The sequence below is a fragment of the Hyla sarda genome, chromosome 5 (assembly GCF_029499605.1).
Source record: "Hyla sarda isolate aHylSar1 chromosome 5, aHylSar1.hap1, whole genome shotgun sequence".
NCBI classification, from domain to species: Eukaryota; Metazoa; Chordata; class Amphibia; order Anura; family Hylidae; genus Hyla; species Hyla sarda.
In genome coordinates, this window is record NC_079193.1 from 182,417,831 (window position 1) to 182,434,567 (window position 16,737).

The 16,737-nt window shown below is 42.6% G+C and overlaps 1 protein-coding gene across 1 annotated transcript in view; it reads left to right on the forward strand.

Moving 5' to 3' along the window:
* Positions 1-16,737, forward strand: part of ICE1 (interactor of little elongation complex ELL subunit 1) — a 100,372-nt gene that overhangs the window by 14,313 nt on the left and 69,322 nt on the right. The window contains exons 3-8 of the mRNA XM_056520818.1: positions 2,977-3,035; positions 3,393-3,427; positions 9,726-9,744; positions 10,063-10,174; positions 11,120-11,196; positions 14,851-14,888. Of these exons, the coding sequence (XP_056376793.1) occupies positions 2,977-3,035; positions 3,393-3,427; positions 9,726-9,744; positions 10,063-10,174; positions 11,120-11,196; positions 14,851-14,888 (340 nt within the window). The remainder of the gene's footprint in view (positions 1-2,976; positions 3,036-3,392; positions 3,428-9,725; positions 9,745-10,062; positions 10,175-11,119; positions 11,197-14,850; positions 14,889-16,737) is intronic.

Here is a 16,737-nt window from a genome sequence, read left to right on the forward strand (position 1 = left end):
TCCAGAGCAGCATATGTTTGCTATGGGGATTTTCTCCTGCTCTGGACAGTTCTTAAAATGGACAGCAGAGGCAAGCAGAGAGCACTGTGGTAGTGACAGTAAATAAATCCAAAAAGAAAAGCATTTCCTCTGCAGTGTGCAGCCCCTAAAAAGTACTGGAAGGATTAAGATTTTTTAATAGAAGCAATTTACAAATCTCCATAGAAAATCCAAGAAGGAGAGAGAGCACACCAGGTAGCAAACCAAATAGGTGCAAAAAGCAAACATACGATACCACGAGGTAACCGCTAGGAGCGTCCGGACTCAATTCAATATGTAAGCAGCACCTGCAGGGTGCACGCACAAGGTAAAGTATCGATGTATGCAAAAACAAAGATAAGCATGCACTCACCGCCGGTAAGCTGCTGCGGGTCCGAGTCCGGGATCACCACGGCATAGACGGTAAGGGGCGCTCAGAGGCTATGCCGGCTGTTTCGGACGTAGGAACGCTAGAAGGACGTTCCTACGTCCGAAACAGCCAGCGTAACCTCTGAGCGCCCCTTACCGTCTACGTCTATGCCATGGTGATCCCGGACTCGGAGCCCGCAGCAGCTTACCGGCGGTGAGTGCATGCTTATCTTTGTTTTTGCAACTTACAAATCTGTTTAACTTTCTGGCACCAGTTGATTTAAAAAAAAAAAAAGTTTTCCATCGAAAAAGTGAAGGGTGCCAATAATTTTGTCCAGCCCATTTTTGGCATTTGTTGTGACATTATGTCCAATTTACTTTTTTTTTCCTCCCTTTTTATTGGTTTAGTTCCAATACACACAAACATGTGTATAGCAAAACATGTTACTGCAATCATTTTTTGTGAGAAATACTTAATTTTCTTGAAAAATATCAGGGGTGCCAACATTTACGGCCATGACTGTGTATGTGTGTGATAGATAGATATAGATAGATAGAGAGAGAGAGAGAGAGAGAGAGATATATATATATATATATATATATATATATTCTCCATCACTTTAACCCTTTAAGCATACAGCCAATATTGGCCTTGAGGACATAGCTAATTTTCATTTTTGTGTTTTTTTTTCGTCCTGCCCTTTAAAGGACTTCATTTTTATTGTTCCATTCACAACAGAGCCATGTAATGACCTCCTTTTTTTTTTTTTTTTGGTGGGACCAATTGTAACAACACTTTTTAATTTTACCATAAAATGTACGGCAAAACAAATATTATTATTTGAGGGTCTGGAGGGTCCTCACCTGCCTCCTCCTCATCCGATCGGTGATCTACTGCTCCATGCCTGTTCAGCAGGCTGGAGCAGCAGAGTGGCGATAACACTGATCAGTGCTATGCTATAGCATAGTTTGAATCACCCCCCTTTTACAATTTTTTTTATTAAAATAATGTAATTAAAAAACAAAATCATATGTGGGTACCGCCGCGTGCGTAAATGTCCGAACTATTATAACATAAGGTTAGCTAAACCGCATGGTCAATGGCGTACACGTAAAAAAAAAAAAACATTCATTTTGGTGAATTTTTGGTCACTTCATATACCATAAAAATATTAATAAAAAGCGATCAAAAAGTCCCATCAAAACAATGGTACCAATAAAAACTACAGACCATGGTGCAAAATTTGAGGCCTCACACATCCCTGTACACAGAAAAATTAAAAAGTTATAGGGGTTAGAAGATGACAATTTTAAACATACTAATTTTAGTGCATGTAGTTATAATTTTTTAACAGTAGTAAAATAAATAAAACCTACATAAATTGGGTATCCATGTAATCGTATCTACTGACAGAATAAAGATAAGGTGTCATTTTTACCAAAAAGTGCACTGCGTAGAAACAGAAGCCCTAAAAATTAGCAGAATGGTGTTTTGTTTTTTCCATTTTACCCCACAAATAGTTTTTTTTTTTTTTTTTGTTTCGCTGCAGATTGTTTTAAAATAAGTAATGTCAATACAAAGTACAATTGGTGGCTCAAAAAAACAAGTCCTTTATATGGGTTTGTAGGTGCAAAATTGAACGCGTTATGATTTTTAGAAGAGGAGGAAAAAACGAAAATTGTTTTGATTCCTTAAGGTGAAAATCCCTAAGGGGTTAAGTCAAACTTTTAACATAAGTATTATTGATATTGCCCTATCCTGGTTCCTATTCAGTTCTTTATTACATATATGGCACTGTCTGAAGGTTACTTTTTTGCACTGTGATCTATAGCTTTTATCTGTACAATTCTTGTTTCGATCTGATTTCTTGATCACTTGTTCAATTTTTTTCTGGGATGTGATGTGACAAAAAATCTTTTTTTTTTGTATTTTTTTTTTTTTTTTTTACTGTGACATTGTTTTAAATTCACTGTACATGATTTTATTCATTTGGACAATTCTGGGAGGGTTTTTATCTTGAAAAACTTTGTTAAAAAAAACACTTAATTTTTTTCCCTCTTTTTTAAATGGGGACTATTATATGCAATCATGGTATTTCAATTACTTAACAGTGCTATGCTATTACATTACATTGCTCAGTTTAATTGGTGATTAGCTGGTCGAGTCTGGCTCTAACAGCAGATCGCCACAGGACCTACATAGGGAGCTTTAAAAGGACTCCGGCTGCCTGGCAGATCCATCGGTCCCCCGTCATGTTGCTGGGGAGCTGATAACTACCGTAGGTAAGAATTGCCACTCTTGCTAGAAACCTGATAGCAGTCGCCACTCGCTGTCTATGAAGCCTGCACAGCTCCTGCACTCTCTTTGTAGACTCTTTACACGTTCATGTCCACTAGGGGTTTAGGGTTAAAAATATTTCCTATATATTTTGCAAAATCAGTAAAAGTAGCATAATAAAATGCTTGTACTGAACTTGGTAAAGGTAAGGCTTTTTTTTTAGAATGCATCTCGGTGATCTTACAGGTAAATCATTTGAACAAAGAAATCCTTTGTTCTTATTTTACTGATTTTTACATTTTTAATTCCAGAGTTTGAATGAATATGTTGCAGCTTTAATTGCCCTGAAGCAAAAAATTATTGACTCGGAGTAAGTATATTAACTGCATATTTTAGTGCGAAAATGTGATATTACATTAAAATGTTAAATAATTTATATAAGTATGCCAAAACCTGACATACAGTATTTAGATGGGTTATTCCAAGTAAAACTATTGATGGGCCTGCACTGACAACAGAGCCAGAAATAGTTGTCTCTTTCCTCTGTGTAGCGGCGGTGCTGATATACTGCCGCCTCAGCTCCACTTAAAGTGAACAGGAGCTGAGGCTGCAGTACTTTGGTGGCCAAACCCCCACAATCGGATAGTTTATCCCCTATCTGTCACAGTAGCATGTTTGTTAATTATTTGCCTTTACGTGTAACTTTTTTTTTCTTCCTGTTTTTCAGCCAGCTACTTGCAGAGCACCAACAGAAGTGTGATGATATCCTTTTTTTTTATTAAATTAATTTGCAACTAAAGTTGTCTATATAAAGTTTACTTATAGCCAAGTTTTAGTTTTTTTTGTTTTTAACTGATACTCAAGATACTGATACATGTATTTTATAATGTTTCTATTTTCTGATTTGTATTTATTTATTTATTTTATTTTTTTTAAGCACATTATGAGAGCAGGCATCCTGTTAATAGTCTTGTTTTTAACAGAATAGAGATGCATGCCCCATGAACATGTACAGCAGATTGGCCTAAACTTAATTCACTGGAATGGTGAGACTTTCTGGACATTCCCTAGACCTGCCCTGATACCCACACCAGGGCACAAACCATAACCTAGACAGGCTGTTAACCCTAGGTTGCCAACTGTGGGACTCTGTACCTATGGCAGCAGGTCATTTTAGATGCCTGTCTGCTTTTTTATGTAGTAACTCTTCCGACACCTTTCTTTTTTTCGAACACCAAGTCTGTCCTTCTGCTGCCAACAGGGCACATCTCGTTCTGTTACTTATTACCCATTTTTAAGTGACTCTTTGACCAGCCCAAGCCTCTGCTGCCTGCCCTACATGCTCCCTTCCCTTCTAGCCAGCTGCCCGAGAACATCCCCCAGTGGTTGGTCTCTCTGCCTCTGCAAGTCCATTTCAAACTTAGCTTGGCCTCTTGTCCCTGTCTATTTCCCAGATCTTTCTTTGGGTATCCTAGGAACATTTCCATTCAGCCTCTGGCGTCTCCTTCAGATGTTCAGGTTTTACGGCGAGTTATTCTACTGACCTGGAACTGCTCTCATCTTGCGATTCCTTAGGATTTGGACTCTTCGGATGAGGTTGTGTTTAGTAGAAACTTCTGGCATATATGCAGGACCTTTCTTAACCACAGGGAGTTTAAAGGCACGTAAATCTCCCGATAAGTGCTTTTCCACATCACATCCATACTTTCTCCACACCATCCACTTATGCTGATGACAAAACGGTTGCCACATTCCCACTCAACCAAGGTTCCCATATATGATAAAATGTATCAACTTTGCTCCTGGCTTCATATGTGACTCTATACATAGGGATATCTACGTCGACCAAATGCACCCAGTGAGCTACATAAGTCCCTGAAAGACTTTATATACAGATGCATTGGGTCTCATGCCAGATCTACCTTTGAGGCTATGGGAACCGCACTTTTTGCCTATACGTAGGTCTCTAAGGCCATCTTAATCTGGTCTATGGCGCAGGAACGACTCAGGGCACAGCCAGGTAGGAAAGTAAAAAAAACTTTAAACCCAAAATGCATTTTGGGATTAAAGTTTTTTATGTTCCTACCTGGCTGTGCCTTGAGTTGTTCCCGCACCATACTGAGGCGACGTTCCCATTGAAGCTACCTCTACCTGCACATATCACCCAGCTGGAGGGCAGCGGATGTCTTTTATACCTACGTGTAATACCATTGTTGTGTATGTGGCTACACAACACGTCAGGATGAGTGGCTTTCATGCTTCTCTTTTACCATTGTGTCCCCTGTTTTAATTACACTATGGAGCGCTCTCATCCTTGCTTTTAGATTAATCTGGTCTAGACAGTTAAAGGACTGCATTCTCTTCAGTGCTCCAGCGGAGGACCTTGCAAATCTCGCTAAAAGGGGTACTCCGGTGAAAAACTTTTTTTTAAATCAACTGGTGTCAGAAAGTTATACAGATTTGTAAATTACTTCTATTAAAAAATCTTAAAGAAGATATCCCATTCACCGGCTATTCAGCTCATAAATTCCAGTAACTTCCTGGTTATGGTGGCTATGCCTGTGATCTCAAAGACTACATTTCCCTGCATGCACTGCTCACATTTTCTGCTCTCAGCTGCCTGAGCAGAGAGCTTGTTACCACCCCCTAACTTATGTTAGCCACTCCCACAGCTCTGCTAGCTCACTCCCACATAACAATGAGCTCCAATCATAGCCCTATACAGCAGGGTGGCCACGAGGAAACAAAATGTAATCTCAGTGCTCAGAGAGAGGGACCCTGGAGTGGAAGCTGCAGTTTTACACTGTAAAATCACTCCCTCCCCTTCCTGCTTTACAGTGGCACAATCACCTCCCCCCCCCCCCCCCCTTCTCTGCCCTGCACTCCTCTCTCCCCAGTGCTCAGTGTGACAGGTCTACGCTCGCAGCTCCCTCCCCTCCCCCCTCTCCTCCGTTCTCAGTGTAAAAACATTAGCAAGGAGAGGGGAGGGAATCAGCCTGTTTGCTGACACTGCTATGATCTGAATCAGCCGGCATATAGGCAGTGCTGCTCAGCCAATCACTGCAGAACAGAGGGAGGACAGTGTGAATATTCATCAGATGGGAGGGGCTAAGGCCGAGCACAGGGAGCTCTCTGCAGCACAGGGGTTTTCTGGGTAATTGTCACGTCACGGCCCCTGGATGCTGCTGATAACAGCCTGAATAGGGGGTCGAAAGTCATGAAAACCTGGAACAGCTGAATTTCCTGTCAGACAGAAGAATGCAGAAAAAGCTTGTTTCTAAGCAGCATTGGTAATGGAAGTGATTTACAAACCTATATAACTTTACCTTCTGCACTAAAAGATGAACATTTTTTTACTGTGAGACTTGTCCTTAAATCCTTCCTGTACTTATTATCTGCTGAATACTACAGTGGAAATTATTTTCCATTTGAAACACAGAGCTGTCTGCTGACATCATGAGCACAGTGCTCTCTGCTGACATCTCTGTCCATTTAAGGAACTGTCCAGAACAGCATATGTTTGCTATGGGGATTTCCTTTTACTCTGGACAGTTCCTAAAATGGACAGAGATGTCAGCAGAGAGCACTGTGCTCATGATGTCAGCAGACAGCTCTGTGTTTGAAACGGAAAATTATTTCCACTGTAGTATTCAGCAGCTAATAAGTACAGGAAGGATTAAGATTTTTTAATAGAAGTAATTTACAAATCTGTTTAACTTTCTGGCACCAGTTGATATATAAAAAAAAATAATAATAATAATCATTTTTTCACCGGAGTACCGCTTTAACAGAATCATTATGCTGGACAGTACCTCTGTTCAGCTTCTTTGGATTCCACCAGCAGTTCTGTTCAGCAGTTCAGTTATTCTCCACTCACTTTGGCTTAGGGAGTGCCAGTCGGATTAGGCCTCATTTCACCAGTTCCCACCTTTTTGAGAAGAATTTGGTTGAGAATATCTCTAGTGCCACAGATAAAAGAGCTTTCACCTTCCCTAGACACACCAGAGGCGCTAGGGCTTCCAACGCAAATCTACTCCTTTTCAACCCTTCCGTCATTCCTGCCCCACTTTCTTCTGCTCCACTTTCAAGTCCAGTCTCCAGTAGTGCTGGGCGGTATGACCTAATATGTATATCACTGTATTTTTTTCAAGTTATGGCGGTATTACCGTGATACCATGGGGGAAACAGTGTATAAGTGCAGCGGCTGACAGTTAACCCCTTCCCCGCCATGGGGACCGTGCGCACGGCCCCCATGGCGGGGAAGGGGTTAACTGTCAGCCGCAGCGCTATCATGATTTCCCCCATGGGCGCACTGACTGCTATTCATTTACATTTTCACCGTTGCACAGTTTATAATCCCGGTCCCCAGCTGCGGCCGCTGCAGAGCTTCCTCCGCCTGCAAGCGCTGAATGTGCAGACGCAGCGCTTCTGATCTTCGTCCCCGCTCCGTTCTCTGATCCCCGAGCAGGGACGGGAATGTGAGAATTAGCAGAGCCTTCTCCCCCTGCAAGCGCTGAATGTACGGGAGCTTCTGATCCCGGTCCCCGCTCGGGGAGCAGAGAACAGAGCGGGGATGAAGATCAGATGCCCTGTGCCTGCCAGTCACATTTAGCGCTTGCAGGGGAAGGAGGCCCTGCAGAGCCCGCACCTGGGGACTGGTATGATAAACTGAAACAGCCTGCAGGAAGGGGAGAGGGGGGCTGAACAGGGAGCAGGCTCGGGGCTGAGGCAAACATCAGAGCCAGGGGATGAAGTTTCTGCGCTTTCTTCTGGCTCTGATCACTGAGAGCCAGTGGCAGCTGCAGGGGGAGCGGGGATGTGCACCGCACGTGAGCTCAGCGGCTCCCGCACATCCCGCGGACACGTCAGAAGTAATTCATTCGGTGGGTGGGGCCTGACCGGTATGGGCAAAAATGTTATATCGTGCGACGGAAAAAACGGTATCCGGTATGAACCGATATACCGCCCAGCCCTAGTCTCCAGTGTCCTAATGGTGTGCTCCTGCACAAGTCCCCTTAGGTGGGCGGTCGCCTCTCTGTTCAAGGACGTTTGGCTGGCCCATGTTCAGGACACCTGGGTCTGGGATGTAGGTTCCAAATTAACTGTTGTTTGTTAAGGCAACAACCCTCATGCTGTTTGAGCCTTCAGGTGCTCCGGTGGGCTGGAAAAGGTGGATACATTCCTAGGAAAGAGTCTCCTAGGACTGTATCCACCTTTTCCAGCCCACGGGAGCACCTGAAAGCTGAACTAATTTATGCAGGAAAAGTCATCAACTGCCGAGCCGAGAAGTTCGCGACGAATCGAATTTACTGTAAGTTCGCTCATCTCTACTGACCAACTAACATCTTAGCAAGACCAATGCGTTGGTTTCAGAATTACATTATAAATAAAATCATAAAACTCTGATGGATGAATACCAACTTAATACCTCAATAAAGAATGTAATATATATTATAAAATAACGCTGGAAGGGTTGCTGGTGAATACAGTCTGTGATGTTACTAGTCCTGCAGATCAATAAGTTTGTAATAGTATAGAAAGATTAACAGATTGGTGCATGGCACCACTCACCAACCGAGATGGAAGTGAAACTGAAGATCGCGATCCTTCTGGCTGGCACGGATCGCGTCCAGCACTGAGTAATAGCTGTTGGCTGAAAGAAGAGTTGAGGTGTGGCTACTAAAAGTCCCAGGATGCCCACTTCCTTCTTTAGATCGCGCTGTCCTCCACTTCTCCTTCTAGCCGTGGACTGGCACGGACTTTGTATGACCAGTCAGATATTATCTGCAACTTCGGTAGCTAGAAATGAGGATTTGACTATGGATATGAAGTGGTTGGGAGGTTGGTGCTGGTGTCCACGTGTGAATATGGCATTGTACCCTATTTGAGAGATTCCAGCAGATGCAAATAATGTAAAAAGTTCGTACGTAGTTGGTATAATAGTGTTGGAGTACACAAGTATACTGGCTAAACGCGTTTCGGGGGGGGGGGGTCCCCTTCAGTAGCGATTACCCTGTCGCCTGCAACTGTTCTTGCTATCCCAGTGGGACAGGTGTCTTCTATGCTTGGATTGACAGATTCTCTTTCTGCCTCATCATCGCAGGGATCTCTGGTGGGGGCTACAGTCCCCCCTGTACTCTCAAGGCCACTCCCTTCCTTCTATTTACTGTCAGATAATGATGATAGACACCAGTATGTTTGGATGGGGAGGTGTCTGGCAAGGCAGGGCTGGAAAACACAGCCTTTTAGTCTGCTCAGGAGACCTATCTTCTGATTAACATCCTGGAACTTTGAGCAATCCATCGCTCTTCTCCATTGGCATGACATCCTTCAAGGCTTTCTGGTTCACAGACAGGCAGACAACACCACAGCTGTGTGTGTATCCACCATCGGGCAGGACACTGCAGCAAGTCTGCGATGGCTGAAGTAGCCCTCATTCTCTTGAGGGCAGAACTTCATGTTCCGCATTTTGGACAATTGAGTCATAGGACACCTCTGGTGAGTGAGCTCTGCAATAAACATCAACCTGATGGCATCTTGCCTTAATCATCAGGTGCCACAGTTTGTCTCCTGGCCTCTTGCCACGGTTGCCCTTGTGATTCTTTGGAAGCTGTATTCACTTCCTAATGGTAGAAAAATTGGTAGGAGCCGAAAAAAGATCCACACGCCAACTGAGAACAAATGGAACAAAAAAACTGTAAGCAGAAAATGGGTGGGTGCTGTGTCCCCCCAATGAAGCCTACGAGAAATAGATTTTACAGTAAGTTAAAAAAGAAGAAAAAACCTGCTTATCTTGAACCTCAGGATCTCTTCCTCTATCATTTGATACTCTGTCACAGCAGCGGTGATGGAGCATGAAGAGTTCTTAGTTACACACTGGTCATGTTTACATAAGTGTTCTTTAGTTTTATTCTGCTCACAGTGTCCAGGCAAAGAAAAATCATGTGATAAGTAGATGGCTTTATCTTTAAAGATATATAGAGAAAAAATGCGTGTTTTGTTGATGTGGTGCTATGTTTCCTCTGTCTTTGACTCTATATTTTCCTTAACTAAAAAATACATCTTCAGTATGCAGAAAGGTAACAATTTTTTTATTTACATCAACATGAACCCTATTTTACAATATGAATCTCCTTACCAATTTAAATACCTTTGTGAATACTTTGCATATCCTACTATTATATGGAGTTATAGCACTTATTGTTATATTATTGTTCCCTGTAATCTAATACTTATTGGCTGTCTAGACAGTTTAACATGTTTCAAAGAAAATGGGGCTTTTATTGTTGTAGTGCTGAGGATTGCAACAATTTAGCCAGCAGTCTATTTATTACTTTAATTTCTATGTCTTATGTTCTCCCATCACATTTCCCTTTTTCTCCCCCATATTATTTTAGGCAGAATGAAACGCTCAGGTGTCAGCTGGAACAAATGTTGCAGAAAATATCTCCTCAGGAACAACACTTAGAGGAACTAACATCTTTAAAAGCTCAACTGGAAGAGAAGACGGTATGTTGTGTTTTTTATAGGGCCCCATTCACATTTGAATTGTGAACGCAATAACCTTTTATTTCCCCCATCTAGGGAGCTGTGTGAGGGCTCATTTATTGTGGCTTGATCTGTAGTTATTAATCGTCTGCATTGATGTGAGTTTTTGAACTAGCGTTCTAAGTATTTTTATTTTTTTCCTTGGATTTTGCTATTTTTATTTTTTGAGCTTTTTGATTTGGGAAATGAGGATAGAGGGGCGATTTTGAATTTTTTTATTAGCGTAGATTTATTTATTGTTGTGTGTTTTTATTTTATTTTTTAACCCTTTTAAGACTCTTAGAATTTGATTGCTTACATAGATCAGTGTAATGCCATAGAAAAGCTGTATCAGCAGATCAGGCACGAGGCCTAGCAACCAACCAGTCCCACTATACCACCAATGACACATCTAAATACTTTTTAGGTGTCACAATTACCATAGATGTCCAGTGTCTGTCATTACTGGCCTGTGTCTGCTGCAGATAGCAGCCAGCCCCTGCCAGGTATGGCACAGGCACCGGTCCCATGCCATACTCCCTCATCCAACCAATGCCATAGCTGTTTGGAGAGGGTTAGAAAGGTGTTAAATTAAACATCCACCGACATAAAAGAGGCTGGACAGAGCCACAAGTAGACTACATATCGTCTTTTAAATCCTGTGGCCATGCCGCAGGTTCACCTCTGGTATTCCATCAAATACAAGAAGGATTTTTATTATTTTTTTAATCCTTGCATTCTAAAGATTGCAAATTATACCAAACTGTTATCAGAAATAAAACCCATTTATCTATATGGATTATCATAATAGGATAATCGCAAGTCAAACAAATATATCTGTTTTGTGCTGGAATTTTTCAGATGTCTTTGATGAAAACTCTAAGCAAGCGTTTTAATACTTTAAAATCTTATGTCTTACAATTGCAGTCTACTCTGAAGATCTACCAGCAAACTCAACTGGAGTATGTCAGAGTGAAGGAAGAGTGCGAAAAGAGTGATATTGCGTATGTATTTCTCAGTATTCATTATGTGAACTAATAATGTAGACCAGGACTAGAACTCTATTATGTATGATAGTTTACATTCTCTAACAATAATAATAAATAACTTTTGGTTACATTGGTCCTAACATGTAGAGAGACCAAAGCTATTAAGAAGAAAAACACTCTACAATTTGTTTCTCCTAAAGACTGCTATATGTATTTGTAAAGTGCTGTTGAAAGAGTGATGTTTGGCATTTATGCACAGATTTTGCAGGGAAATATAATTTTTCTTTTTTTCTTTTTTTTTAACCCCTTAAGGACCAAGGACGTACTGGTACGTCCTGAGTCCTTTCCCTTTCTATAACGCGGGGCCACGACATGGCCCCAGCATCATAGCAGGTCGGGCCCGGCCTCTAACAACGGCCGGGACCCGTGGCTAATAGCGCGCAGCACTAATCGCGGTACCGCGTGCTATTAACCCTACAGTGAAAGTAAATCACTGCCAGTTAGCTCAGGGGGCTGTTCGGGATCGCCGCTGCGAAATCGCGGCATCTCGAACAGCTGTAGGACACGAGGAGGGTCTCCTACCTTGCCTCCTGGTGTCCGATCGCCGAATGACTGCTCAGTGCCTGAGATCCAGGCATGAGCGGTCAAGCGGCAGAATCATTGATCACTGGTTTCCTATGAGAAATCAGTGATCAATGTAAAAGATCAGTGTGTGCAGTGAATAAAGATCATTTAAAGGAGTCGTCCAGTGGTGAACTAGTGGTGAATAACTTATCCCCTATCCTAAGGATAGAGGATAAGTTGCATATTGTGGGGGGTCTGACCGATGGGGGGCCCCCGCGATCTCCTGTACAGGGCCCCGACAGCCCGCGTGAAGGGGGCGTGTCGACCACTGCACGAAGCAGCGGCCAACACGCCCCCTCAATACAACTCTATCTCCGGCTCTGCCATAGCGATGTATTGAGAGGGCGTGTCGGCCGCCGCTTCGTGCGGTGGTCGACACCGGCTATCTGGCCGTAGCGCCTGGCCCCCGTACAGAGAGATCGTGGGGGGCCCCAGCGGTCGGACCCCCTGCAATCTCAAACTTATCTCCTATCCTTAGGATAGGGGATAAGTTTTTCACCACTGGACTTCTCCTTTAACACCTCCCCTAATAAGTTTGAATCACCCCCCTTTTCCCATTTAAAAAAATATAAAATAAAGTAAATAAAAATAAACATGTGGTATCGCCGCATTCGGAAATGTCAGAATTATAAAAATATATAATTAATTAAATGGCACGGTCAATGGCATAATTAAACGGCACGGTCAATGGCATACGCGCAAAAAAAATTCCAAAGTCCAACATTTTGTATTTTTGGTCTCTTTTTATATAATGAAAAAATGAATAAAAAGCGAGCAAGTCCCATCAATACAAAAATTGTACTGCTAAAAATTTCAAATGACGGCGCAAAAAATGAGCCCTCATACTGCCCCCATATGCGGGAAAAATAAAAAAAAGTTATAGGGGTTAGAAGATGACAATTTTAAACATAAAACTTTTCCTGCATGTAGTGAAGTACAAAAAAAATCAAACCTATAAAAGTAGGGTATAATTTTAATCGTATGGACCTACAGAATAAAGGGAATGTGTCATTTTTACCGAAAAATTTACTGCGTAGAAACAGAAGCCCCCAAAATTTTTTATTTTTTTCCCGTTTCGCCGTAGATTTTTGGGTAAAATGACTGATATCATTACAAAGTAGAATTGGTGGAGCAAAAAATTAAGCAATCATATGGATTTTTAGGTGCCAAATTGAAAGAGTTATGATTTTTTAAAGGTAAGGAGGAAAAAACGAAAGTGCAAAAAAACGGAAAAACCCCTGGTCCTTAAGGGGTTAAGGCGTTATGTCATACTTGCCTACTTGTTTGAGAATCACCCTATATGTGACCCTAATCTTTTGCCTGGACATAAGACAGCTCAGGATTTAAAGGAGATGTCCGGTACGGACTATTCCTATTACATCCTGCCCGGGCTGCAAAAAAAAGAGAAAACAAACTTTCACTTACCTTCCTACGTTCCCTCGGAGCCCCGCAACAGCTGATTGGTCGGCCAAGCTGCCTGCTTCCTACTTCCTTTAGCCCGGGACGTCACAATGCGCTTCAGCCTATCACCGGCCACAGCGATGTCCTGCCTCGGCCGGTGATAGGCTGAAGCACTGTTTGACGTCCCGGGCTAAAGGAAGCAGGCAGCCCGGCCGACCGATCAGCTGTTGCAGAGTTCCGGGGTACCGTAGGAAGGTAACTGAAAGTTTGTTTTCTCTTGTGTATTAGTGGCCTAATTTGGTGACTTGGCATAGCCCCACAAAGGCTCTGAAGTGAAATGATTAAATAAATCCCTAAGAATTCCAGTTTTGCAGCATTTTGAGCCTCCACTAGTACTTTTTAGGTAACATAGATAGGCACTTCCTTAGTTGTATTTTTAAATTCACATTTTTTAAGACCTTGGGTCGTTAAAGGTTTAACTTTTTATTTGTGTTAATCTGTTTAATCTGCATAGGAATATAGGTTTGTTTAACCCAATTGGGTTATTTGTTATATATATATATATATATATATATATATATATATATATATATATATATATATATATATATATACATATATATATATATATATATATATATATACATACCGTAGTTTTCGCCGTATAAGACGCACTTTTTCTTCCCCAAAACTGGGGGGAAAAAGTCGGTGCGTCTTATACGGCGAATGCACCCCTATCGCGGCGGTCCCTGCGGCCATCAACGGCCGGGACCCGCGGCTAATACAGGACATCACCGATCGCGGTGATGCCCTGTATTAACCCTTCAGACGCGGCGATCAAAGCTGACCGCCGCGTCTGAAGGGAAAGTGACACTAACCCGGCTGTTCAGTCGGCTGTTCGGGACCGCCGCGATTTCACCGCGGCGGTCCCGAACAGCCCGACTGAATAGCCGGGTTAGTGCTTACAGGACACCGGGAGGGACCTTACCTGCCTCCTTGGTGTCTGCTCCGTGTCGGGATCCCCTGTATGCCGGCGCTCTCCTTCCTCGTCATCACGTCGTCGCGTACGTACGTCGGCGTGCGTAACGACGTGATGGCGGCGACGGAGAGCGAGGATACCCGGCTGGCAGCAGAGACGTTCCGGAACGACGGGGACACGGTGACAGCGATGGAGCGACATTCAGGGCAGCGGTGACGGGTCCGGAGCGGCGGGGACACGTGAGTATTACCTCCTCCTGCAGTGGTCTTCAATCTGCGGACCTGCAGATGTTGTAAAACTACAACTCCCAGCATGCCCGGACAGCCAACGGCTGTCCGGGCATGCTGGGAGTTGAAGTTTTGCAACATCTGGAGGACCGCAGGTTGAAGACCACTATTGGGTTCAAAATCTTTATTTTTTAAGATTTTGCCCCTAAAAATTGGGTGCGTCTTATACGCCGGTGCGTCCTATAGGACGAAAAATACGGTATATAATGTATATGTGTTCCTATTCACTCTAAGGCAATATTATCAGCTGTTTTAGCGTTTCCCTACGTCACTGTGCTTTCACATGTACAGCTCAAGCCAATAGTTTGGATTTTTTGGGTTGTATTTTTTAAGCTCACAATTGACTGCTTTCTTTAATTGACTGTTAACTTTCTATAGGAAGAAAAAACTGGAAGCAAAGTTGAAGAAAATGGAAGGTAAAGTTACCTTTTGTTTGTTAAAAAACATATACACATCAATTGAGCAGAAGAAAAAATAGACCACCACCTTACAATTGAGAATATTATTTATTTAACTAACATTGCAACTAGGCTATAGGTAACAGAATACCATGAAAAGCTTAGAAAGTAGAGAACACAGGAAAAACCATAACAAGCACATGATGACCTCTACAATTACCACTAAGAGAGCGATTGATTAGCAGAATGTGGAAATCTTTCATATTGTGTGGCTTACTATCTAAAAAATGTATATTAAAAAGTAACATGTACATTCAGAATGGTATTTATAGTGGGGGAAAAAAATTATTTAGTCAGCCACCAATTGTGCAAGTTCTCCCACTTAAAAAGATGAGAGGCCTGTAATTTTCATCATAGGTATACCTCAACTATGAGAGACATAATGGGAAAAAAAATCCATAAAATCACATTGTCTGATTTTTAATGAATTTATTTGCAAATTATGGTCGAAAATAAGTATTTGGTCAATCTCAATACTTTGTTTTATACCCTTTGTTGGCAATGACAGAGGTAAAAAGTTTTCTGTAAGTCTTCACAAGATTTTCACACACTGTTGCTGGTATTTTGACCCATTCTCCCATGCAGAAACAGTGATGTTTTGGGGCTGTCGCTGGGCAACACAGACTTTCAACTCCCTCCAAAGTTTTTCTATGGAGTTGAGATCTGGAGACTGGCTAGGCCACTCCAGGACCTTGAAATGCTTCTTATGAAGCCACTCCTTTGTTGCCTGGCCGGTGTGTTTGGAATCATTGTCATGCTGACAGACCCAGCCACGTTTCATCTTGAGTGCCTTTTCTGATGGAAGGAGGTTTTCACTCAAAATCTCACGATACATGGCCCCATTCATTCTTTTCTTTACACAGATTAGTTGACTGGTCCCTTAGCAGAAAAACAACCCTAAAGCATGACATTTCCACTGCCATGCTTCACAGTAGGTATGGTGCTCTTTGGATGCATTTTTTCTCTTCCATACAAGACAAGTTGAGTTATTACCAAAAAGTTCTACTTTGGTTTCATCTGACCATATGACATTCTCCCAATCCTCTTCTGGATCATCCAAATGCTCTCTAGCAATCTTCAGAAGGGCCCGGACATGTACTGGCTTAAGCCGTGGGACACGTCTGGCACTGCATGATTTGAGTCTCTGGCGGCGTAGTGTGTGACTGATGGTAGCCTTTGTTACTTTGGTCCCCGCTCTCTGCAGGTCATTCACTAGGTCCCCCCGTGTGGTTCTGGGATTTTTGCTCACTGTTCTTGTGATCATTTTGACACCACGGAGTGAGATCTTGCGTGGAGTCCCAGATCGAGGGAGATTATCAGTGGTCTTGTATGTCTTTCATTTTCTAATAATTGCTCCCACAGTTCATTTCTTCACACCAAGCTGCTTTCCTATTGCAGATTGTCTTCCCAGCCTCGTACAGGTCTACAATTTTGTTTCTGGTGTCCTTCGACAGCTCTTTGGTCTTGGCCATAGTGGAGTTTGGAGTGTGATTGTTTGAAGTTGTTGACAGTTTTCATTTATACTGATAACAAGTTCAAACAGGTTCCATTAATACAGTCTGTATAATGCAAGCAGGTGAGCAAGCTCCACTGATCCAATGTTCCTGTGCTCGGACTCGCACATACCCAAGTGCGTAGTGCGTGAGCAGACTGAAGAAAATGGAGGAAGTCCAGCATACGGAAAACTCAGCTTTATTGCAGATAAAAGCAGGTACACCTAAGGAAACATCAAATGGACATCTGGACGCTTATCGGGTGGGTAAACCACCCTTTATCACAGACTGTTCAGGGATGTGGAATTCCTATC